This window comes from Oncorhynchus mykiss, chromosome 2 (assembly GCF_057628025.1).
Source record: "Oncorhynchus mykiss isolate SJ-2025 chromosome 2, ASM5762802v1, whole genome shotgun sequence".
NCBI classification, from domain to species: Eukaryota; Metazoa; Chordata; class Actinopteri; order Salmoniformes; family Salmonidae; genus Oncorhynchus; species Oncorhynchus mykiss.
The window spans coordinates 40,157,633-40,184,162 of NC_143023.1; the positions used below are offsets into that span (position 1 = coordinate 40,157,633).

At 43.9% G+C, this 26,530-nt stretch overlaps 2 protein-coding genes across 5 annotated transcripts in view; one reads left to right on the forward strand and one right to left on the reverse strand.

Moving 5' to 3' along the window:
• The window catches only part of LOC110489695 (nuclear factor of activated T-cells, cytoplasmic 1), a 65,179-nt gene extending 52,399 nt beyond the window's left edge, over nt 1-12,780 (forward strand). For both annotated transcript variants that reach the window (XM_036948320.2, XM_090199558.1), the window contains one exon: nt 11,084-12,780. In XM_036948320.2, coding sequence (XP_036804215.2) covers nt 11,084-11,139 — 56 coding nt within the window. In that variant the 3' untranslated portion in view covers nt 11,140-12,780. The remainder of the gene's footprint in view (nt 1-11,083) is intronic.
• A 6,494-nt stretch (nt 12,781-19,274) lies between these two features.
• LOC110489712 (riboflavin transporter 2) lies at nt 19,275-26,510 on the reverse strand. Of its 3 annotated transcripts, none has more exons than XM_021562497.3 (4): nt 26,062-26,510; nt 21,099-22,183; nt 20,647-20,770; nt 19,275-20,343 (listed from the first exon to the last, which is right to left on the reverse strand). In XM_021562497.3, the coding sequence occupies exons 2-4, from the start codon at nt 22,136-22,138 to the stop codon at nt 20,131-20,133; spliced, it is 1,377 nt and encodes a 458-aa protein (XP_021418172.1). In that variant the 5' UTR covers nt 22,139-22,183; nt 26,062-26,510; the 3' UTR covers nt 19,275-20,130. The 3 variants fall into 3 exon arrangements, with proteins under 3 accessions (XP_021418172.1, XP_021418181.1, XP_090073070.1); XM_021562506.3 differs by lacking the exon at nt 26,062-26,510 and adding an exon at nt 23,352-23,669; XM_090216944.1 differs by lacking the exon at nt 26,062-26,510 and adding an exon at nt 23,059-23,170.
• Nucleotides 26,511-26,530: the final 20 nt, after the last annotated feature.

Genomic DNA, 26,530 nt, shown 5'->3' on the forward strand with positions numbered 1-26,530 from the left:
TGTCACCATATCATTGGATTTTGGTTGAAAGGTGGATGAAAAAAAGACAATATATCAAATTAAAATCAAATCAAATTTATTGAAAATGGCCTTCGTACATCAGCTGATATCTCCAAGTGCTGTACAGAAACCCAGCGTAAAACCCCAAACAGCAAGCAATGCAGGTGTAGAAGCACGGTGGCTAGGAAGGCCAAAACCTAGGAAGAAACCAAGAGAGGAACCAGGCTATGAGGGGTGGCCACCTGGCTGTGCCGGGTGGAGATTATAACAGAACATGGCCAAGATGTTCAAATGTTCATAAATGACCAGCATGGTCAAATAATAATAATCACAGTAGTTGTCGAGGGTGCAGCAAGTCAGCACCTCAGGAGTAAATGTCAGTTGGCTTTTCATAGCCGATCATTAAGAGTATCTCTACCACTCCTGCTGTCTCTAGAGAGTTGAAAACAGCAGGTCTGGGACAGGTAGCACGTCCGGTGAACAGGTCAGGATTCCATAGCCGCAGGCAGAACAGTTGAAACAGGAGCAGCAGCACAGCCAGGTGGACTGGGGACAGCAAGGAGTCATCATGCCAGGTAGTCCTGAGGCATGGTCCTAGGGCTCAGGTCCTCTGAGAGAAAGAGAGAATTAGAGAGAGCATACTTAAATTCACACAGGACACCAGATAAGTCAGGAGAAGTACTCCAGATATAACAATAGGTAGGAGCAAGCCCATGTAATGCTTTTTAGGTTAGCAGTAAAACCTTGAAATCAGCCCTTGCCACAGGAAGCCAGTGTAGGGAGGCTAGCACTGGAGTAATATGATACATTTTTGGGGTTCTAGTCAGGATTCTAGCAGCTGTATTTAGGACTAACTGAAGTTTATTTAGTGCTTTATCCGGGTCGCCGGAAAGTAGAGCATTGCAGTAGTCTAACCTAGAAGTAACAAAAGCATGGATTAATTTTTCTGCATCATTTTTGGACAGAAAGTTTCTGATTTTTGCAATGTTACGTAGATGGAAAAAAGCTGTCCTTGAAAAAGTCTTGATATGTTCGTCAAAAGAGAGATCAGGGTCCAGAGTAACGCCGAGGTCCTTCACAGTTTTATTTGAGACGACTGTACAACCATCAAGATTAATTGTCAGATTCAACAGAAGATCTCTTTTTTTCTTGGGACCTAGAACAAGCATCTCTGTTTTGTCCGAGTTTAAAAGTAGAAAGTTTGCAGCCATCCACTTCCTTATGTCTGAAACACAGGCTTCTGACGAGGGCAATTTTGGGGCTTCACCATGTTTCATTGAAATGTACAGCTGTGTGTCATCCGCATAGCAGTGAAAGTTAACATTATGTTTTCGAAAGACATCCCCAAGAGGTAAAATATATAGTGAAAACAATAGTGGTCCTAAAACGGAACCTTGAGAAACACCGAAATTTACAATTGATTTGTCAGAGGACAAACCATTCACAGAGACAAACTGATATCTTTCCGACAGATAAGATCTAAACCAGGCCAGAACTTGTCCGTGTAGACCAATTTGGGTTTCCAATCTCTCCAAAAGAGAGCACTTAAAATAGCCTTACATTGATTACTTTTTCAAATCCAGTCAGTTTCCCACGTTGATTTAACATCATCACATTGATTTCTTGGGCCTCCTAAAGTGTCTACAAAATGGCATACTAATATATTTACATATCTATCTATTCCTAGAGAGAGATAGGAAGCAATGGGGCAGAAGCTGCTATGAGAATGGCTATGGGGGGGGGGGGAAATGAGAGGGAGAGGGGAAAATGTGAGAGTGAAGCAAGCAGCATGCAATCTCTGGTTAGATTCCCTGGCCGTTTCTCCCAATGCCCCTGTACTTCACACACAGACAGAACATATTTGCTTCTGACTGGGCTGAAGCTGTTTTTAACTGAATCGACAGAAGTCTAAGAAAGAAAAACACGGCTCAGAGTGGAGGAGTGTATTTCTCTCTCTTTTTTCTCATTTTCCCACTGAGCACCTGTAGAGCAGAGAATTACCACGCTGAGGTTGAATGGGTTTGCTTTTAAGGATCGTTCAGAAGCGGTGAGCGTTCAGTGTCCCATTGCTGGCTTATGAACCGTGGAGGATATAAATCTCAATTAGTCCCTAGACTCCCCAGACTGACCTCTTTCTCTCACACTACAAGTTTAAGTTCTCGTCTATTAACATGTATAGAAGGTGGAAGCTAAGCCGGTCCTGTCTACTGCCATACCTCACTAAGAGGTAAGACCTCTGAGAGCTAGTCAGGGGAGTCCAGGTTGAAACTCGGAGGTGATGTGAGATTGCAAAACTGCACTCTTGAAAACTTTTGTTTATTTCTCTTTAGATGCAGTAAATTGAGATTCTCTCTCTGTTTGGTATTCTGAATCACTCATGTCAAATCTGCCCGCACGTTCCTCGTGTCAGGTAAGGTCAGTTGTTAACGCTCCAGGTGAGCGGCGATGTCACATAGGTTTTAATTGAATCAGTAAGATTTACTGTATTTAGGAAAAAGAGCGGGACTCCCTCTCTGCTAAGACGTTCACATGGCGAACTCCCCGAGCGATGGCAAGCATTAAATCTACAGGTGAGGAAGTCGTATAGGCCATAATCAGGTGAAACCGCCACCTATGATTTACCAATGACGGCTCAGATAGGTTTTTTGTTTGTATGTGTGTGTGTGTGTGTGTGTGTGTCTGTCTGTGTGTGTTAGTTTGCATGTGTGCGCAGGGTTGCTGTGATGTTTGTAGGAAGAAGTTGGAACAGATATCCTGGGATCCCTATAGATGTTATAGGATCCAGGATGGCTGGATCAGAACCTCCAGATGTAGAAAGGTTGTCTGTCTGCACACTAGGTAAATCAAAAAAGAGGTTGACGTGAGGAGAGGACTTGCCAAGCCAGCCAGCCCACCCCCTTCCCTTTAACCCTAGCCCAGGTAAGTAAGTCCATCAGTCACCCTAAGTTGACCCTTTTGCCTCTCAGTCTACCAATCATAGCAGGTGGACGAAGATTTAAAACAGTGTAGACTCAGAGCAGATTCCAGGTCAGTGGACTGAGAGTGAATCAGATCTGAGACTTACAGTAAATATAAGTCTGACCTTGTAGGTCAGCTGCGGAGCAGCAGCAGGAGTGTTGGAGACAGGAGAAAGGAGGAGTTTCTCTGCAACTGCTTGAGCCTTTTGTGGATTTAGTGTTTTAGTGCTGCGCTGTGACTCCTGGAAGTTCCTCATGGCAAGATCTTCGCTGTATATCCAACATTGCGAGGCAGATTGAGACCGTATCCCTGCTGGCATTGGGATGGGTCGCTCCAGGAGTATATTGTCAAGTTCAAAGGCTCCCTTTTGTAAATGCATGAAAGAGAATGCAAAAGAACAAGAGCTCCTACCTCTTCACCGGGATGGAAAGAGCAACGGTCCAGTCGAAGGCCAAGCGCCAGGAGCTCTACACACACACACACACACACACACACACACATACACTCAAACGATAAGGTACCGCTCTAAGCCTCATGTCTATGATAGATAGGATCTAATAAAACTTGCACCGAGGTATGCCTTTTTGGATGCAGGGAATGTGGTTTTCTATATAAAACGTGGATTCCAAAATCTCACTTTACAACTGACAGGGAACAGGTGATTTAAAGAGGTAGAATACAAATGCTGATGTCATAAATCCCATTATATGCAGGTGTACGGCCAAATTCTCACTCAGGTGGCTGTAATCTCGCAAAGTATGATGGCTTCAATATGTCAAGGCTTTTTCTGCCATATTCAAAAGGGGAGATCTCAATCCATGTGCATTAGCCACTGTTGCCTCATTCATGCCTTTCCAATTCGGTATCAATCCGACCGGGCGTGTCTGATGACCATCGTTATTTTAGCACGAAACTTTAGGTCAATGAGGCATGCTGAACTTTTCAAATCCGACTCCTTTCATACCGCCACCATGCAGGCATGCGTTTCACTCACTCTCTCACTCAGATATTTGTAGACGTTGTGGTTGGTTGGGCTTTGCGCTTTATTGCAGTTTTATACGTAAAGAAATATACTATCAAATATATCATGGAATCTTGGTGCCGCTGCGTTACTTTGTACTGTTAGTAGTCGAGAAACTGGGGGAGGACACAGTGAAGACGATCAAGTGACTAATTTCAGTCCATCAATGATGAGCTCACAGGAGAGCAGCCCTAACCATGTAAACACCTCCCTGGCCTCGTCCCCGGAGAAGGGCCCCAGCGAACACACCCACCGCCCCCAGGGCCTTAGAGGAAGTGAGAGGAGGAGAGGAACGGGCGGCGGCGGCATCTCACAGAGAAGTAAGATAGGGCGGAGAAGCAGCAGTAGCAACACACCATGGAAGATCAGAGAGAAAGTGCCTTGCCAAAACAAGCAAATCAGTGTCGGGTGGTTCTCAGTGAAAAAGCTGTTGTTTTTAGATTGGCTGTGTAATTTTGGGGTGGCTGGCTATTGTTTTTCAGCCTGTTTCGGTCTGCGAGGCGGCGGTTGCAGCCCTCTGGCTACGGCCTGGTGTTTTCCGTCTGGGCTGAGCACAGAGCAGACGCTCGCTAGCTCTCTAGGGGTCCACCCGTTTAGCCTGGCAACGAGCAGGCTTCATCTGACGTCGGAGACCAATAAAGCAAGCTGTCTGAGACGAGGAGCACATCAGAGACTCACGTAGGAAGACACAGGTGGAGATGAGAGCAGCACTTCACTTTATCTTCCTGTCTCCCCACTCCTTGCTCTCCACCGTGGAGCAATACTCGGAGGTCCTGCAAGCAGTAGCAGCCATCAGAGGAAAGTATTCCAAGGACTCCCTCTCTCCCTCTCTCCGCCAGCGTGGCTCAGCCTCTGTTAACCATTACTCCTCTCCCCCCCCTTACCATTGGTGTGCACCTTGGCAGTGGAGGAAGCGGATTGGCCGAGGCCCAGGGCACACAGCAACGTCTGCGCAGCAGCCCAGCTGCTGCCGGAAGGGTTGTAAAACTCGAGCAGAGACCCTCACAGTCGACTCCAGCTACACCCCCCCCCCCCCCCCCCCCTCTCTCTCCACTCTCTCTCTCTCCCACACAATTTAACTTTTTCTTTCGTCTCCTCCGGTCAGTCGTGAGGCTGAGTGCTTCCACATGGGGAAAGGCAGGCTTCACACATTAGCAGAGTTGTGGAGATGATATATCCCCATCTGCACATATAATCACATCATTACACCCACAGGGCTTCCCAGGGTATCAGTCTCTGTTGTCTACCTGCTAGTCTGAGATGAATTTATGAAGTGTTCGATCACGATGAAGAATTAGCTTAGTGTAATTCCTCTGTGTCCAACTGCGTTTATCTATAGGGATGAGTTTGTATATGCGTGTGCGTGAGTGTGCTGCATGTGTGTGTGTGTGTGTGTGCTACGAGTGCACGTGTCTGTCTGTCTGTCTGTGTGTGTGTTCGTGCGTGCATGGCTATGTGTGTACCTGTTTGCATGCTCTGACCCTTTCACAACACTGGTTCTGACAGATCCTTATGAGAAGAGGAGTGAGTGACGTGCATCCAGCCTCTCCCTCTAGCTGTTGCAGACCTGCGTGGGAGGCTGCAAATGGTCCATTAAGCGTTTCTGCTGAAACCGAGAGCAGATTTGATATTGTAGGGAAACAAAAGTAATATGTAGCAGGAAATTCAATTGTCTCTCTTTAGCAGCTTCATACTCCAGTTCAGCTTCCTCACCAAATCAATTTCACATACACGTTGAGTTCAAACGAGGTTGAGCATTTGTTTTGTGGATGTCCAAACGGCTGTACTCCCCTCTTCTGCCTATTACAGTATTTTGAAATAGAGAAGGGTAATGCATTGTTTTGTTTGCATTACGCTATTGTTCCTAAATCATCTGGATTTTCATGCCATGGTTTGCATGTGTGTCTGCCTGCGTGCTCCTTTGTGTGTGCCTGTAGGTGTCTGTGTGCGTGCGTGCATTCATGGATGCTGTCTGTATGTGTTGGTGCGCTTGTGGGCCTGCGTGCCGGTGTGTGTCCATGTTGATATGAATGACCATTATGATTCAGATCAGCTTCTTCATGTGGAGCCAGGACACAATAAGTGGAAGCTGTGCTTGTCTTTCTGACAAGGCATGATGGGGCACTCGAGGGCCCGGGGAAGTGTAAGCAGAGGAAGAGTACGCCTATGTACAGCACCGAGGTCTCTAACCCTAACACCACTGGAGTTAATGTAGTTTATCCACCCTGTGAAAGTGTTTCAGGATGTTAGCTATGCCTTCCTTCATGGGCAGCCGGAGGCCGGAGAGAATTGAAACTCCCAAGCAGAGGATGCCTCTCTTACAACGCTTACAACTCAGAGTTCAAAGGGTATGTTTAGAAAGTTGAGCAGGAAGAAGGTGAAGCGAAGTCAGCGCTGCTGCCAGGTCATTGCCAGTCGTTGATTGGGTAAAGGGGGAATCGGGTTACGCTTGCAGGGACCACCAAGTGTTTTTGCGGCCTGGGAGGCTCTCCTCTCCGTCTCCTCTAACCGCATGGCTATCCTCTGTTCTCAGAGGATAGCCTGGATGTTATCGAACCCCGACGCCAACGCTATCTGCTAACCTCGGCTAACTCAATCCGCCGCGCGGGTCAGGTTTGGCTGGAGGAGCTCGGGTGGCGCGTTCTCCTCGCCCAAATGAAGTCATAATGCTTCTGCCTGGATAACTCAATCAAAATAGGGCCAAATTGCTCCACTTGCTGCTCTGATGGACTTCACTGTTGGTCTCGGATCAGTCTTTATCAGAATTGAACAATGACAAGCTCTTTAACCTTTTGGGTGCTTACTGCCTTGGCGTCCATTTCAGGCACATTACGGTAGCTTAACCTAACAGAAGGTTCACTTGGTGCTGTGTTCTAATTCCATGTACAACTGACAAACATGGTTTAGTCAAAGCTTGAAATTTAATTACATGGCATTGCAGTCCCTCTGCTGTGCACTTTGGGCCCTTTCAGAGGTGCCTGGTAGCTCCTCCTTGAGATGAGGGAAGTCTTTTTAATGACTGTTTATGCCGACAGAGAGAGTACCTTGGAGAGCTCTCTCTATACACTTGTTCAGTAGGGCCACACCCCGGAGGGAAAGCTGCTTCTTTCCCTGATGTACTGTAGCAGAGAGATTAGAGAGCCCAACCCAAGCCAATCCCATAGATACATCCATCTATTGCCTGTCCGCCCGTAGAAACATGGTTCGACGTGTACTCCCCACCGCACAAACACATAGAAAGTACTGCAGCAGGATAATTATAGAGGTGGGTAGGAGCGATGGCTGCTTCATTGACACACTGTATTTCCATACTACCTTCTCTCCTTTCTCCAAACATTGAGTACGTCTACATGCACAGTAAATCATTTGAATATAAAGCGGATTATGGCAGTAGGCTGATCATGGCAATAGTCCTGCAAAGACTTTGCTTATCTTCGTGCTTACCTTCCTCCAAATCAAAGTAAGCACACGCCGATTAAAACACCTGGTTTTCTGCGTAATCTTTTGAATTGTTAGGACATGGAAGCAGCTTAATCGGGGTTCCAGACTGTGTATTTGTGACTGTGTATTTGAGACTGTGTATTTGATCTGCACGTGCCAGCAGCAGTAGCGCCAGCCTCTCTCTTTTGCGCGAGTGGAGTGAGTTTGGATAAACTGAAAGTATGGAACTTAGAAGTTTAAGTTTTCACAAAACTTTATATGTCGGGAAACTTAATCAAAAAAATCAAAAAGGCTTCTCTGTGGTATAAAGATTTATTTTGATTTGCCAATTGTCTACACTGTACACTGTACACACTGCTACACTGTAGCCTAAATTCAGATGTGTCCATGTAAACAGGATTATTAGGGAAATCGTTATTCTTGCAAAATGTGTCAATGTTTTAAACAAACAATTATATTAATCTGACTAGCCACAATAATCAGGTTATTGTGTGCATGTAACCATACTGATTGTAGGAGAAAGAAAGAGGCGAGGAGAGAGGAGGTGAGAAATCAAAGTATCACAATTGAGATTCAGCCCTCTGTCACTTTCACGACTTCCAAAATGTGCTGTTAAACAGGCTGACAGCTCTGGCTGTGGTTTGGACGCGATTAGAGGTACTTAAGGTAATAAAGGATGCCGCTTTTAATCGGGGGTTTTTGCCGAGGATTGTGCTGTTTTGCATGAGTGGAATATGTTCAGTTGAATTTTCCACTGTTTTTGTTTATTCAACAAAGGACTTCTCACACTTATAGCTTTCCATACATGAGAAACCGGAACCGGAATTTTTTTTTAAAGATTCCGATGCTGTTGAGAAGCTTGTCAAGCAGGTTGGAATGACAGTAGTAGTGTTATCATCGATCAAAGTTTGATCCAAGGAGAGTCGCACATTGACATCTGTAGTGGTTAATAATATTTTCAGAACCTAAATTAATTTGACTTATATATAATGTAACTACATTTGATACTGACTGCCTGTCTTCCAAAGATTCACATTATCATCTGCATGAAGTGTCATGCTTTTTCTATTTTGTCAGTTGGGCATATTTGATAGGGTCTTACTCAGTCTGCGAGGAGACATTGCAGTCTTGCACCAACTCACAAGGCCGTGTGACACCTTGAACTGCCTTGATTTATAGCAAAATTCCATTTCGAACACACATTTTCGCCACTCAAATAGGACTTCTCACCATTTTACTGTGTCCTCATGCTTGCCTCCTTCATTTGAGAGAGAGTGAGGTGGATGGGGGGGGGGTGGCGGGGGGGGGGGGGGGTGAAGTGAGTAAAGCACTGTCATCCGGGTTAGTGTTGAGTCATGGAAGAAGAACGCAATGAGAGGACCTAGGCTGACCTCTGACCCCGTTTCCCTTCTTTCCTCGCCTCAGAAGACTGTGTTTCTCCTCAAGGACTAGACAGGGTGGCCTAGGGTACAGTAATACAACTGGGTCATGTCCATTCGGTAAGGTACCACATGGAAGAAAACTGCCTGAAATAGGGAAGGACTACCTTTACTTGTCCAATGAGAAACGTAGATTTCTGTAGATTTCTATTTGATTTGAAACCATTTCCATCACCATTTCCAAAGCGATTTCCATGAAAAAGATCCAGGGCTTGACGCCTTAACCTTGATAGTAGCCTACAACTTAGGACAGCCCCTACCTAGCAACACGGGTATATAATTAGAGACAGACTTCATAATAGGGTGGACCTTGAATACTGCAATAAAGTTTCACATGACATCTTATGGGGAGCTCTAAGCACAGTAAAACACCAAACACGAATACAAACTAATTTGTCCCTGGTCAGTCAATTATTTTGAGGCCTACCTAAGAATGATTATTTTCCCCTTGAGATACAGATAGCTGATGGCATTAGCAAGTTCAAAAATAACTCTTTGTGATAGTTGTGTGGTGTAACAGTTGGCCACATCCTGTTTCGGTGGCTTTCTGAACGTCAACAGGGCTCAGACAGGAGGCTGTCAAGGGCCGTTCAGTTGAACTACCTGTACAATTTTTATTTTTTTCCCCTGCACCTCGAAAGTGGAAAATATTAGTTGATAAAGTGTAGAAAAACAACACTGTGGTTAATACGTGGGTGTTGAGATGTCAGTGTTTTTATCCTGACTGACAAGAAGCGAGGAAGCTACTGCTTTTCTCTCAGAGAAAAGGTACATTTGTGGCATATGCTGCTGAGATGTTGGATTTTCCCTCCCTCACAATTCTTCTCTGCCCCAAGCTATTTTCTTGTTTCTCTCACAACCATGGAATTGGAGACTGGCATTAAAGTTTGATTATTTAATTGTAACACGCTTGTGTGCCTTTTTTTTGTTGTCCCGAGGAGGCGTAACTAAAAATAACCCCAACGTGTAAAAGCCTGTTTAGCCCGGAGCGGAATCACTGGTAAAAACAGCTAGCGGTGTTGGCTCAGGTTGACTTTTTCCAGTGGGAGTTGAAAGGGAGGTGAGCCCCAACTGTGTGTGTGTGTGTGTGTGTGTGTGTGTGTGTGTGTGTGTGTGTGTGTGTGTGTGTGTGTGTGTGTGTGCACGTGCGCACGTGCATCCGTGCATTCATATTCAGAATTATTTCATTCTTTTTACCTCTACCAAGCTGTTTCAGTCAATCATATTTCAAACACTGAACTTATTTATCATAACTCATATCCATAGACATTCATATTCATAGAAACACCAGGAGAATACAGTATTTAATCATGTCAACACTTCTACTGCCACAATAAATGAAAGGGTGCCCTCTTTTGGTCCCCCCCCCTCCTCTCTTCCTGTGTGTAGGGTGGTGATGTCTGTGTCTGTGTGTTTGGGGGGGTTGCGATATCTGTGTGTGTAGGTTGTCTCCACTGTATGCCTGTTTGTCCAGTGGGCCAGGAGCTGATAAAGTAGGCCTAGTCTGCCCAGTCTGCCCTGGTCTGTGGGTGCAGAGTGGATATGAGGAGGGTGCTGACTTCCGTTCCCGCCTCCAGTGATGTGGATGGTGACCTCACTGAGTTCCAGACTGAGTGGCCCTTCTCTCTTTCTCTATCTCTGTCTCTGTCTTTGTATCTATCTCTCTTTCTCTCTCTCTGTTCCTCTGCTTTACATTAGAGTGCCTTGAGGAGCCTCTAGTTTGCTCCCAGTCCTAGGGCCCGGGTCAGTCACTTCCCCCTCCAATGTGCCAAAGCACACAGCAGATAAAGAGAGGGGACTGCTCTCTGTCTGCCTGACTGTGGGAAACATGAGGGCACAGGATCTAGAACAGGAAAGACAAGAAAGAGAATAAGGGTGTGTGTGAGTGTGTAATTGTGTCTAAATCCCACAGTGGTGATTCACTGAAAATTCTTAAAGAAAAGCAATTTTATTGCTGGGTTTCAAAAGAGATTAAGAATGAGGTATATATTTTTCACTTTGCTATTGAGAAAGTGGAGATATTACTCTTACATGAATCCGCAGAAATCACAGTGACAAACTTTTAACCACCGAAATATCATGTGGTACACGTACAGCTGCAGAAAATGGTGGTGATGATGGTGAAGATGACGAAGATGAATAATGTGACAATGATGATGTTATAATGAGAGGTATATTTTGGATGGGTTTTCGAGTAACAATATCTCTCCTTTTGTCTCCACAGTCAATGAGATCATCCGAAACGACCTGTCCAGCATCTCAGTGCATCTCAGTACATAAACTCTCTGCAGATACAAAAAGGCACAGAGGCAAAGGAACCACAAACCAAAGCTCCTATATCCACATGAGGAACCCCTTAACAGAGAGCTTTCACATTACCACTTCCTCATTGCTACATTTCCCAGATGCCTGATTCGCTTGCCCCTCGTGACGCTGCAGAACGATTGGTCGACTGGTGGTCATTGACAGGAAACTGCAAAGCTCCATATGAACGAATGTTATAATATAATGTGAGACGGCCTTTGATATAATGGGAGGGACTGTGACAATTACTACACTTGCCTTAAATGACAACTCTTGCTCTTCCATGGACCAAACAGCTCAGTAAGACTGAATTACGTGTTTCTTTACTGATTGCCTCTTCATTATGTGTGTTGGACTCTAATATACGGACAAGCCAATGGGTGTGTCATATGTTGGTCAGAGCGTCCTGGCAAACCACAGCAACCCAGGCGGTGCCTTACAACATCACTCACTGACTAGAATGCAGTGTCACTTCGATCACGTCAATCATTTGTTTACAGGGAAACTAAAAATAGCTGGGAAATAAGAATGGGACGTGTATAGGTTAGTTTTGTGTATCAGTTTTTTATTTTTTATTATGTCCTTGTCCATTTATACCGAATGTTGTGTATGATATTCTTTGTATAAACATGTATTTGAAATGTACTTTGTGTATGCCTTAAATCTATTATGCAGTTTCGCCGTTTAGCTCCTCGTTGTTTTGTTTTTTTCAGCGTCTTCCTTTTTCTGAAGATCCGATGTGTACCACCTCGTTGCTAGCGTCTGTCTTGACACCTAGTGCCTCTTCTATCCTTCCGCTCTGGCCTACCTCTCCCTCTTCCCTTTAAAAAATAAATAAAAAATATTCAGAACTGCTTAGACCATCAGGAGAGAGCCTCCTACACATATCGAAGGAGAACAACTGGGTTGGCATGTACATACCATAGGATGATAAGGACAATCTAAGACTTCATCTTTATTCCCCTTGCCTGTATAATACAGCTGGAGAAGGGTTGGGCCTTCAGCCTTCAGCTTGGCAATAATTGGTTTCCTCATATCAAAGGATTTCTTACCTACTTATTGTTCGAGCTTCTTCTTTCTTTACTGTTAGAGACAGTGGCTCAGTAGGCTTCAGTCAGTATGTAATCTACTTTACCATAGTAGCAGCACGGCTTTCTCTTCCGTCACGACCAAATGTTATAGGATCTAGATTCACATGCTTAGTATGATAGGACAGACAGCCCTTACTGAGCCACGGGGTCTCTTCTTATAAAGGATGACAGATCCGCCATCGTTTTCTACGTCGTCTAGTGCAATGTCTTTCTTCAGCATGCAGAGAACACTAATGAGATATATGATTTAGCTTTACAATACCATTAAGTGGCTTCACGAATACATGTGGACCATATGATAGCATGGCTCTATGTAACAGATTGACGTATTGTGCCTTATTCGCTATTGTCTCTCTGCTACAACATGATTGTAACTCTTACTCATTTTCTATCCAGGCACAAAGGTGAAACATATTTCCTCCCTAATATGAAATATTTATGGAAATTGAAATGGTGTTTTATGTACACTCAATGTGTTCTATAAAAAATAAAAAAAATGAATCAATAAATGACATAACGATGACAATACTGACATGTGCATTGCTGTTATTCGGATTTTAATTTGATTTTTACCTTGAGCGTTTTACACACGCACGCACACGCGCACACACACACACATGCAGTGATACTCTAGCTGTTTCCTATTGCAGTCTTTACCAGATGGCATTGTCCATGAATCTATGCGTGTGCTATAAAAAAAAACTTCCTTTTGGCACAAATCAGTACCAGGAATCCTATATGGTGTTTTATCCCTCCGACTGTCTGGAATGACATAACATTTTTACATATCTAATTTACCCTCAACACTGAAACAGTATTTTCCGTACAGCGATGCAGAATCAATTACTTACGAAATGCATCTCTTCGAAGCACACGGAACTCGTTCTCTGCCTTATCCATCCATGCTCCATATGGCTATGCTTTAGTTTAAGACTTTCTCTATAACTCAACAGCTTTTGGTTTTTCTTGTGTTATAGTATTTGACCATTGTAAACCTTGGATGGTTCCTACCTGTCCCCGTATGCCTAATAAAGCTTGAAATGGACACAGCAGGACCTTGATGTGTATGGGCCAAATTCAATTATCTTGCCATTGCTTTATGCAAACTCTGATGATGCATTCATTTCCTCTAAGGTCTCTTGCAAGAAACAATACAGTCGTCTACAGATATGGCCTATCTATTAACAAAATGTTGAAATACAATTCAAATATATGGAATATATTTTCGAATATTTAGATAGGCAGTTATTTTTTGGGGGGGGGGGTGGAGATGCAACAAGGTATTTACATAAATGAACTGCAAATAGCAGGCATTGTTTGGTCATAATTCTTCTTCTTATGCAATTCAAGCCATTGATCCAAGATTCAAGCCTTTACCTTAATTCAGATTGACCTGACGAGCATGACTAGCTGCTATACTCGATTAAACATGCACTTCCTTCAGGTGTATGTCTTTGCAAGGACGTGTGTAGCCTACAGTACGGTTTTGCATGTGTGGAGTGGGTGGTTATGGGAGTGGCATAGTGTTTCTCGCCAAGGGACCTGTACCACGCTCCTGTGTACCACCTGCCAGTCCTCCAGACTTTTTCCATCTCGCAGCAAAGTTCCGAATGGCCCATCGTCATAGTGACAGAAGTCAGGCGGGCAGGCCTGGGCGGTGCTCCCCTGTACACCCACGGCAGTCCCAAAATAGCCCCTCTATTTACAGACGCAGTCACGCCTCTTTTTCCTGGCGCCCGCTCTCACCTAGGTCTTCCTCTGCCGGAGACAGCTACCCTTTGACACAGTTGAGAAATCATTGAAACCGCTATCATTTTATTAGAGGACCCATATAGTTGATTTAGAAGAACAATCGAACTGACAAACAAATAGTAATGGTCCTATTCATGTTCATGCTATAGGGGCATTTATTTGATGAAGTGGCCTAAGGCAGCGTGAGATACATCGGCAGATTTAACAGGTGTACCTACGTGGCTTGATTCTATGCGCTTCCTTTGTAAGTGACAAAAGATCCCAGTGATCCCAGTGAATGGTAATGATTCCAGCTCGTGCTATTTGGTCCCTGGGGGGCGCTCGTGCACCCTTCACCTGGCACGGGGCACCGCTAAGACGTTTCAGAGGGTAGATTTACAGGTTCTTTATGGCTCCGCTTCCTCTCTCGTTGTATTCCCACTGAGCCCTTGATTTCTGCTTTTATAAAGTGAATGCATAGCTAGGCACAGTGGTTCGGCTCTTGCCCTCTCTTCTCCTCTCCTCCAGTTCAGCCATCTGCAGATCGTAAATCCAGGATATAACTTACCTCTGTTATGAAGGGCATGTTGAGAGAGCCATGGGGGCGACTTTAAGAGATGCTTTAAGAGATGATTGCTTGACCATGCATACAGTTGGACTTTGATATTCTGTCATTCTAAGCAATAGAGATGTTTTAGATGTTTTTCTATTTTGGGTATGTGTGTGTGTGTGTGTGTGTGTGTGTGTGTGTGTGTGTGTGTGTGTGTGTGTGTGTGTATGTGTGTGTGTGTGTGTGTGTGTGTGTGTGTGTGTGTGTGTGTGTGTGTGTGTGTGTGTGTGTGTGTGTGTGTGTGTGTGTGTGTGTGTGTTTGCGTGCGTGCGTGTGTGCGCGCGTGTGCGTACGTGCATCAGTGTGTCTGGGGGTTCCACAGGTGCACTCTCTCTCCACATGGGCCCTCTGGATATGTGACAAGCTCAACAGATGACCCACTGACATGGTCACATCACTGCGGTCACAAAGACGAATCCCCTTTTAAAAGTGACTTTAAGAGACACTCAAAAAGACAGAGCCAGATGGACTGGAAAAACTGTGTGCGTATCTTTTCTTCATCTGCAATCATTCAACTTGATTCACTATATCTCTCTTTTGCGATGCGTGAAATGTCATGCAAGGATTCAAACAATTCTGACGAGGACATACTGTTGTGCTTGAGGATACTTGATTGGAAAAATCATTCAAAAATAGTCAATTTATTGATATCATCATAAGGTTTCAGTGTGCCAATCGATCCAATGCATTTAATTCCGACATCCCCTTCTGATTCCTTTTTAGTGCTCTAAATTCATGCGAAAACCCCTGAAACACACACATACTGTACAGTCATCGACCCTACTATTTGCACTCAAGCTTGTCTACCATACAGTTCTGTATACGCTATGTAGTTGTGTTGATGTTACAGTAGCAGCAGACACGTGGGCTGCTCTTAATGGGCTAAAAGCAGGGCTAGTCAGAGTTCAGGTGGGTGCTTAGTACTCTCTCTCTCTCTCAGCCATGGGCTCTCGGCTTAAGATGACTTCATGACAATCACTGGAGGCTTTTAGACGCCTTCTCTCGGCTCAATCTTCATATCCCCTGACACTGATTTCACAATGAGGATCCGGAGAAAAGGGGAGTGTCCAGCTATTCATTTTAATGATCCCTCTGTATTGATTGTTAGCAGGGTGGGGGCGGGACGAGGGGGTAATGATTCTTTGCTTTAACAGGCCGATCCCTCCTCTTAAAGGAGCAATCCACTAAATGAGCACTCTAATGGATGCCCGGCGTGACCTCGGGGTGACCTGCTGGCACACCCCTGGTGGATTGGCTTCCTGACAGAGAGGAGACTATAGGACTTCTCAACAGGAGGTTTAAGTCTGGTTCACTGTCCGAATGCAGTAAATGAGATGGACAGGACACCAGAAAAGAATCTTCACTGAATCCAAATTGCTCTGCACGGACACATTTCGGGCCGCAGCCTTATTCAGCGTGTAGAGAATCAGCATAGCCAGACTAGCTAAAGATGTGTGTTAGACGTGGAAATAAAATGCTTAGTGAACGTCTAGGGCTCTATTCAATCTGTATCGCTGAAGCAATAGAAATGTGAAAGTCATTTCTGATTGAGACAACGTATGCAGTGTTTACAGTGAATGCAGTCTCGGCTAACGCGGGAACATTGCCTTTAAATGTCAATCCCGGTGAAACGCTGAACTTCGGCGATACGGATTGAATAGAGCCCCCCCCCCAGTCTTACCTTCATGAAAATATATCACATAGAGCAAAACAATGAAGTAACTTAAGAAAATAGTGTCTTACATCACAACTAACCTTTATCATTAATAACTGTTTACTTTTCCTCACATTCTGTGGTCCAACAGGGTTTTCCTCACCTGATACCATTTGGGATCCAGAAATTCCCCTCACATGAGAACTTTTGTGATCCATCTCAAATCGGTTTTGAATGCCCTGCTTCGAGGCCTTCAGCAGATGACTCGCAGAGGACTCACAAGGAAGTGCCTCCACGTTTTAGAGAGCCAGTAAACACAGAGGTATTTCCTTCTCTGACCGCAGCTCGGACATTCTGTTTCATAGTCCCTACTGTGTGCATTGTAGCACAGAAAACTCATAACAGCCGAGTATTATGTTAACAGAAGCCCCTGCACTCTCTGTGATGTGTGTGTGTGTGTGTGTGTGTGTGTGTGTGTGTGTGTGTGTGTGTGTGTGTGTGTGTGTGTGTGTGTGTGTGTGTGTGTGTGTGTGTGTGTGTGTGTGTGTGTGTGTGTGTGTGTGTGTGTGTGTGTGTGTGTGTGTGTGTGTGTGTGTGTGTGTGTGTGTGTGGCCTCATGGTTCACGAAGTGTAGAGCAGTAAAGCTTGCCACTCATAGAGTACCTAACTCATTCATTTCATTCATCTCACAAATGTAATTTATTTGATGAAGTATTGCAGAAAATAGATATAGTACACTCTGGTAGTACACTCCTGATGTAGGTCAGTCAGCTACAATTGGTTGACAAGGGGTGGGAGAAGGATGATATTAGAAGTAGCCATCTACTTTGTAAACCCATACTGGACTTAACCGCAAGGCAACCCTGTCATCTCCAATGATTTCCTGCCTGATATATAATATAGCCCATATGAATGTTTTATCAGAAAATATTTGCTTTTTTTGCTAGGTGCCTACCTTGTGTTGCTTTTAACTTTTGATTACTTTGTGCATGGTCAAACAAAAGGAGTAGACAAGGTCAAGACAACTCTGTAATGGGCTAAACGGAAAACAAAAGTCTCTAGCCTTCCCCAAAGGGCCCAAAATGATAGTATGAAGTTGCAATAAAAGTGTTTTGATGAGTTTGGACAAAGTGGTAATTTTAAGGCCTGGAGTAAGCCGGCCTTTGCTCAATAAGACTTTCAAATGCAGCCAAGCAGGTGGAAAGAGTAGAACAAAAACAGACATGACATAATCATATAAATAATAGTGCCTAGCAGGATTCCTATAGGAACCATATGTTTCCGTCCGTCAGGAAATATAGTGTGTCAAGCATCACAGTGTAATTTTTTTTTTTTAAGCAATATTAAAAGCAGTCGCCTCAAGAGTCTCTGCATTTGAAGTGGTGAATCAAATCTCATTTGGCTCCTCTGATCGCTCAGCATTCCTTTAGTATTGCCTTGAATCATTTAGAGAAATCCCTTTTAGGTCTGGTCCAGACGTCGGGCTTTCCATCCCTCCCTCTCTGGCTTTTACCAGACGTCGCGTTGTGAGGGGAGAATGGTCGATTGCATAACGCCAGGCGAGACCTGATCGTTCCTGGCCTTAACACAAAATTCAATCATTCTCAGCATTCTCCAATCCCACATCGGCCCGTTAAAGAGCAGCGGGAGCTAGGATTTCCCCTCATATGTTTTCAATTCAAATTAGGATCACAACGTATGCTGTACGCATAATCAAAGGGAGCCAAGAGAGGGAAACGGACAGTGTGAGATATGAGTCAAGAGGGAGAGACTGAGCGAGATAATTGGTTCGAGAGACAATAGGAGAGAGAGAGGAGAGAGAGAGCGAGAGCGAGATGGCCATTGCTACTCCAAAGCACCCACCTTCACGTAGGTCAGGGCAGTCCACCTGCATTTCAGTTTGCACATTCACAGAAGCAATAGCGTTCACAGAAGAAGCATCCTAATTGGCCAGGGCTCTCTCGACAAAATAGAGGATAAGTCAAAGAAATCCCTGCATATATTACTCAGCACCTAAAAGTTCTCTAACCTCTGTTATTGATGGGCCCCTGCACACTTCAACCATTAAAGCCACAAATAGACATAAGAGCATATGTATGACATGAGACGACAGGAGATGACGAATCCACTGGGGCCTGAATCAGGCTATGACTTTGTTCCTCAGTGCTCTCTATCTGTAGGGGGTCTGTAGAGAAAAGGAGCACACACCTGCACCCATCAACTGCTCTCACTCTAAGTTACTGTGAGTGGGTGAGACTCAGGAAATGATCGAGACATGACTCTAGTGGCATGGGGCAATACTCAAGAGGCATGCACAACTCCTACAGTATTTTGAGCAATCTCAGGAAGCATTCAAAAAGCAGAAGGAAGGGCAAATAGAAAATGACTCATGTAAAAAAAAAAAAGAAGGCCTCCTAAAAATATAGAAACAATTACCCTTCATCATTATCAATGTGATAGTGATATTTATAAAATGATCTTGAATATATAAAAGGGCTATATTCATGGTAACATTAATGTGAGTAAATGTGTTGTATATCAATACAGTTTTTTAAATCCTAAACCATACTGTAAGTCTACACCGATGATCTAGCTACTGTACAGGACTTACATTTAAATAAATAACAGGAACATGCCTACACAAAATGAACTATACACGCTTGTTAAGAAAGCAGTGTTAAGGGGGAATAAAATACATTTAAAAAAGTTGTATTCATAACTAAATACTTTTCCATTAGATCTTGCAGTCAGATTGAAGGCATATGTGGTATCCATAGGTCTGAGCTGTATGCAAGGATGTGGACCCCTGCCCTGTTCAGATCTCACTCTCAGCTCGTGTTACCATTATCCTAGCCTGACACCTACTGGTCAAATTCTGGAAGCGAAGGATCTAAGTATGATTACGATTACAGTGATGCTTTATACCCATGCTAGTGATAAATAAACTACAGAAAGTTGATAATGAAGTAAGCAATTTCTAGAGAAATACAAAACACATATATATATATATATATATATATATATATTTTTTTTTTTTTTTATGTATACATTTTAATTGACTCAAGCCATAAACATAATTGCAGTGCAATACATTATGACTGCAGTAAGGTCGTATACAAAGCATGAAGACAAATTTTGGTTTTGGAAAAAAAATACATTAAACATAGACTGGTAAAGAATAAACATAAATGACCTTTTGGTTGACATTTGCAGTACTAGAAACTCCAAAATGAAGGCACTGTTTTGTCCCTGTAACATATTCCAAGGCATTCAGCTTCTTTTAAAGAAGAATTGCAAAAAGCTTAGCAATTAAATATTATCATCTTTGTGGTCTTTGTAACAATAAAAGTTGGCCTCCCACACTTTACAGATTTCAGATCTTAATTTGAGCCAGTTTGCAACAGCAGGAAAATAATCCTGCAGCAACAGGAAATGTAAATTATTATGTGGATTATAATTCATGGAACATTTTATAGGGAATGAAAACATTTTCACAAGGGAAAATTAAGTCTGAAATGTCAAAGTGGAAATTGCAAACTTCAGAAGCCTTAAAACCTCAAATACACTACACATTTTATAGCTCCTGCATTGCAGAAAAAGCTATCTTGCAACAAGGTGATTAAATTAAGACCCTATGTTTTTCAACTTTATTCAACAGAAAACAAACACAAAGGGTTTGGTGCCATTTAGTTTCTAATCTGAGGATGTGCTTCAAAGAGATCCTTCCGCAACCATAGGGAGATATTTCATTGCTTTGGCAACAGACTAGATACGTCAAAATCAGTTTAAAGAGGCAAACTCACATGAAGAAATATACATTTCCAGTGTCAACAATTTTTGTTTTCTACAGTGAGTTTCAACAGTAAGCCACATCTTGATCCCTACTTTGCGCACATGGTGTTACAAGGGTCCCCTGATTTGAAGAGTCCATAGACACTGACCAAGGGAAACATGGACAGGGCACCCAGCATGGAGCCAAGCTGTACTACTGCTCCACACCACACGAGGGCACTGTGGCCCTCATCCCGAAGGATCACCCCAATGATCACCTTCACATAGGAGAGGGTCAGGACAAACAACATCCAGGCGATCACCTACAACAGAGAGTAGATAGACATAAACAAACAAAATACTAGCATTGTGTCAATATTCACGGTACATTAGAGGATCATTAACTACATACCGAATAGCATGGACATGAGTTCGATTGTTTACTGTTGTTTAGGAAGACTTTGCTTGACCTCAAAACATCTCATTTTCACTCAGAAACATGTCGTTTTCAATGGCCCAATGAAATCAAATTGACAGTCATGCAGTGTTCAGGTGTTATCAGCAATCTTGCAACTTAACACATGTATTTTCTCTATTTCATGACGTAATAACAGAAAGAGCCTTACTATGAGTGCGGTGCCTGAGACGCTGTGAACCAGTAGAGGACAGGGGCTCAGTGCAGCCATGGCCATGATGTAAGTACCAAACCCTGTCCCAACTATTGTCAGAAGCCCAATCAGCACCAACGACCTGGAAATAAAGAACAAGGACAAGCTAGAGGGTGAGTTGAGGAAGTGGGTGGGAAAATTCAAGGTGTTTGGATTATTTAAATGATCCGTTGAAGTACTGTATGTTTCAGGATGAGACAGTACAATGTTACTTAATGCTGTTTATTCTGTATTTTGTTATAGACGTCAACTTGATTCAGTGACTGACAGTCATTCTATTCCAGCCATTACAATGACTCCTCCCCATGTCTACCTTCAACAGCCTTCACTGGTGACTGCATAGATCTGAAAGAGGCTATGTTCAGTAAATTATTGATCAGTCAGTTATGCTAATCGAGAGTTGGGTTTACCTTAAGGGCAGGAACATGGCGATGAAGCAGGCCACGGGGTTGGCCACGGCTGCCATGGTGGCCGCCAGATGGTAGGCCTGGTTCCCGTAAGGCAGACAGGAGTAAGACTGCACTGAGGGCAGCACTGCGTTGGTCAGGGCATTGACCCAGGCCAGAACCACAAAGATGAACGTCACCTCCGGCCCACTGTAGAAGCCCGTCCCAAAGGAGCTCTGCCGGGCTCTCCGGTGGCCATCCGGAGAACTGATCATGGGCTTCTCCTCTTGAGGTCTGTGAGACAGGGACAGGGCTTGGTCACTCTTCTCCTCTGCCAGGCCTCTGTTGAAGTAGTGCTCGCGCTTCCTCTCCCTGGCCACGGCCGGGTGGTGGTTGAGCAAGAGGAAGGCGGCCAGACACACCACCATCATGGCACTGAGGAAGAGGAAGAAGACCTGGGCAGAGAAGTTAGCGGGCTGGTATTGAGCCTGGAGCTCTCCACTGGCCCCTACCGTGGAGTTAATCCCTAAGGTCCCATTGGCTAAGCTAGCCACTGTAGCATTCCGACAGTGAACCACCCCCACCCCCTGCACCAGAGCCACTATGGCAGGCACCAAGCCACTAACGCCCTCCCCTACAAAGTACGTAGTGAGGTACTGGGGCCCGAGGCGCATCATGAAGGGAAGGAAGGTGACCGAGGAGGTGCAGTCCACCACAGAGAGTAGGAAACAGAGCACTAGGAGGGGGACACTATGCGTAGCGCCCGCTAGGGACACCGTGTGCTTCCAGAAGAAGGCCAGGAGGAAGGTGGCGACCACGCCCAGGCCCACTATGGAGTAGATGACGGGCCGCTCGTCCAGCTTGCCCGGGCGGAAGCGGTGCATGAGGGTGACGAAAAGGGGCCCCACGTTGGCCATCTGGATGAGCACAGTGAGGTAAGAGGGCAGGTACCAACCCTCTGGGATTTCGGGCACTATGAGGGGCAGCTCCACCCACATCCCGTTGATGGCCACCCAGGAGCCCATGCCAAAGAGACATGCCAGCACGTGGGTTAGGAGAGTCATGGTGAAGGGCAGGGGCACAGCCAGTAAACAACTTGCATAAAGGACCTGAAACACACAAACAATGCACAATTTCATGATTAAAATGCAACAACATACGTTGTCATAATACTGATCATGTACTGATATTTTATTTTTATTTGGGGGGGGGGTATAAATCAGCATTAATATTTTAGATAGATTGTAGCTTCCATCAATGCAATTGTCTGCATCATTTCCAATCCCACATATATTTTTTTGCAAATTCATACACATCTTTAAATATATATATTTCCTTCATTACCCACTCCCCCTTTTGGAGCAAACTAGTGAACAACATGAACTGGCATTTGTTGGGGTGCTGAAAGGCATAATTACCAAAAACTATTAATTGTACCAGAACACAGAACTAAATCAAAATACCCATTCTCAGCTCTGCAACATCATCACAATGACAACATTATATGAACACATTTCCTTAGTTCCCTTGGTTCTCCTCAAGGTTAGCCTATGTGTAAGTATTGGTGGGGGTATCCTCTCACCCACGTTGTCATTGGTTACCAAAGTCAGCCTGTCTGCTACACAGTATGTGACCATAAGACTCAGCAGCCTTCCCTCCCCCGTCCACCCCGAATGTTGAGTCTGGCACAGAGTACCTGACCTTTCACACACAAACTCACTAGTCTCGGGAACAGCCCCATATACACAGGCTGAACCTACACTTCATCCTTTTCTGTGCAAGTACAACGTGGTAAGAGGGTGTTACTGTGACTTCTGCTGATTCATAGTTGCCTGTAATTCAACGTCTGAAACTGAATAGTTGATGAGTCACCTCACTCAGTGTATGAATGGAGAGAAACACTGTTCTTGTTTACATACGTACTGATACACACATACCCACACACACATAACCTTAAGAGTTTACAGAACTACTGTATGCTCACAGTAACTCAGTTCCTCTTCCTGGTTTTTCTTCAGTTTGAATCCATCCTACACGGAAGACATAATAATTCCATCTGCTCCACACTGTAGCTGAGACAATTTGTTAATTCGGCAACGTGGGATGTGAGTGATGAGGAAATAGTCAAACCAATAATACTATTGGTTTGACTATTTCTCTATCCCATGTTGCCTAATTAACAAACAGGCTCAGCTTCAGTGTGGAGCAGATGGATTTACAGAGGCTTGTGGAATTATTTTCTAATTCCCCTTAGACTCAGACGAATGATAATCTTACCTTGTGATGGAGTGGGACTGCCTATTATATCTCCTTCTCTCTTGGGTAACTTCTCACTCCACTGTGATCAGAGTATTATTACATTATCCGGCAAGTGTGTACATTCAGTTCATATTCCCTCCCCCCTCGTTATCGCTATTACATACACACTCACGAATTCTGTGTATCCCATTCAATTGACAGAACAGGAAGTACACCGGCTCCTCTTGTCTATGACACCGTAATCCCCGGATTTAAAGGAGCCTCGTTCGAAAAATAATTTCGCCATGTGCTCTGCAGCTCTGCCTCCCTGCAGCCCCTAGAGCACTAGAGAAAGTTGCAGTAGCAGAAGGGGGAGGGGTCAACTACGTACCCTCCCCCTCTCCTCCACCCCTAGAAAATATGACCTTGGCTCTGCCCCCCCTAAACAGAAAACGTTGGCTGTAGCGTGAGAGAAACAGGGAGAGCAAGAGAGAGAGAGAGAGAGGGAGAGGGAGGCAGCTGCCAAGTACTCTACTACACACCAGTCATAAGAAGCTGTGTATTTATAACAGAATGTCAGAGGGCAGTTCTGACTACTCCAGATAGTTTTTTTTAGGAGACTGTAACCTGAGACTGTGACACTACTAACAGTGTCACTGCTCCTAGTTTCCAGTACAGGTTTCCTTTTGCACTGACCTGAAAGGCTGATGATGAAACAAGTTGTCACTGTGCTGAGTAACTGAGTAACCTACTCAAAGGAAATGCAGTATATGCTACTTTGACCACTCTGTGTAGCTGTAATGTCTATGACTTGACTGTAAGACAACACACCCAAAACACATGAAAAGCAGGATTGACTTGTTTGCTCAATCTTCTTCCTGTCCCATATTCTCAGCACGTCTCTCCAACAGCCTTGAATCCTTGGAGAGTCATTAAATGTGTTTACCCCATAGAGATTGATACATGTGTTTATCTCTATGTTCTACCCTCTAGTATGGCGCCTACAGATGTTGTCACAGTCATATTGTGCTGTTGATCTTTTCTAATTGTTAATTTGACATGACACAATTTTGGCTGGGTTCAATCCATAACCGGATTACAGCTCGCTTGACATTCAAAGGTAATTTCCAATTGAGTTGGCATCTGCAGCGTTTACCTGGAATGTTGTCGACAATCCTCTGTTTGGAGTGCATCATGCCTCTACCCTTTTCTCACATATGGATTCAGTCAGCTAACATTTTCTTTAGTTTGCTCTGGTCTAATGATTGTCTCCTGATTCAGATGAATGTTGGGCTGCGTAATTGGATCCAATACTGCATTATGTAGCTGGAGCATATGAACCAGTCTAATGAGAAAAAAGTTACCCATGTTAGCATACAATTGAAAGCATGCAATAACAAAAACTCCACAATACTAAAGGATTATTACTTAATTGTTTTTCTATTTCCCCAAGAGAAACAGCAGGTGATTCCTCAAGCTCTTACAACTTGCTTTGTTTTTGCCAAAAAACAGCCTAGAGTGAACATATGTTTCTTCACAGTGAAGAATTGACTGTGAAGTGCACTTTCGGCAAAAATACATACATTTATAAAATCACACGTCACCGTGGCAAACTCTGTTTGATGAAACAAGTATTTGAACTATGCCATTTTTGTTTGACTTGTTCACAACAAATCTTCAGTAGAAATCAACAGGAGTATTATTAAGTAGACCTACGGGTCCTACTTAAACGCTATTGAATATACGGTACATCGCCTGTAGACCAGTAGATGGTGCTAAAAGCATCTGATTTCGTTTTTTTCCTTTGCCTCTTTATGAAAGGTCTCCCAGAACAGTTATACAAGAGAAAGACAGAGTGATATGAGGACTGATGAGAAAGTGCATTAATCTGCATTTGACAATTAACATGCAATGCAATGGCGATTGCATTTCAACTACCCCATGTAATTTCAAGGAAAAACTCTAACATCATCCATACTGTATTTCACGCATTTCAACTAGTTTGGTATTGTATAGCTGTAACCAATCTCCAGCCATTATTTCTACTTTACATGAATAATCATTGTGACAAAAAGACCATTCCTATTTGTTCTTCCTTGTGCAACCCTTGGTAAAAGTTTCAGTATGTTGTTGACTGTAAAATAAGACGTAGAAATAATTGCAATCAAATTAGTTTCACACAGATTACTTGCCTAGAAGAAGATAAACTAATTGGATATACTGTACTGTATCACTAATTGCTAGAAAAGGGGGTATGCAACTTAACGTGAATTGACATTTTAAATCCTATGAGGTATGTCGTCTTAGGTAAGATGTAAAGTAAGAAAAATACAAAGTTCCTCAATTATCTTTGAAGAGACCTGATGAACTTTGTTGCATCTCTCAATCCAAAATGTTATGTAATTTCTTTTCCAAATACAGTCAAATATGCTTCTGTTAGTCCATCCCAATTACCGTGTAAACTTGATAAATGATAGTTATGCACACCTGAAAAGTAATTGTCATGTGTCAAATAAAATCTATAAAAAGACAGTAAAATAAAAGTGATGATTTTATAACTCATTAAGCAACCAGGAAAAATACCACCCCATTATATATCTATACCAATGATCCTCAACCTCAGATGGCCATGTAACATGATGGTATTCAACCCCTAACACAACTCTTCTCAAAACACGATATAGTAGTTCTTCATCTACTAATGACAAATTTCCAATCCTGACCAAAACACCTGACAGGAAGCGCCTACCTGACTCTGTAAGCTTCCTCTCAGTCAGACAGAGTTAGATGCAGTTGATGGATATTGGCTGCCGGTGTTTTGAGTCCCACAGCACAATGTGATGGTCCTCTGACAGAGTATGTTTGTGTGAGGCTGCCGTGATGATACGCTACGCTCTGGAGCAACCTTGTGCAGGTTGCTGATGTGTCTGTCTGTTAAATAACAGTGGGATGGTGCTGTGTGTGTATAACTACTGTACCAGACAATCACGTGACTCGGGGGGGCTTTGCTGCACTTTGGTTCACAGGGGTCCATTCAGGGAGCCAATGTCCTGGGCTACAGAGGCTGGAGAGGGGGAGAGGAGCTGGGCGGCTGTGAGGTAGGGTGGGGTAGTAGGGTTGTGCCCTCCCTGCTGGTTGGAAGGGTTGGTGTGTAGCCCAGCCTAGCCAACCATACGACAGCTTTGGACAGCAGCTTGTGATTTTTGACTTCAGAGGGG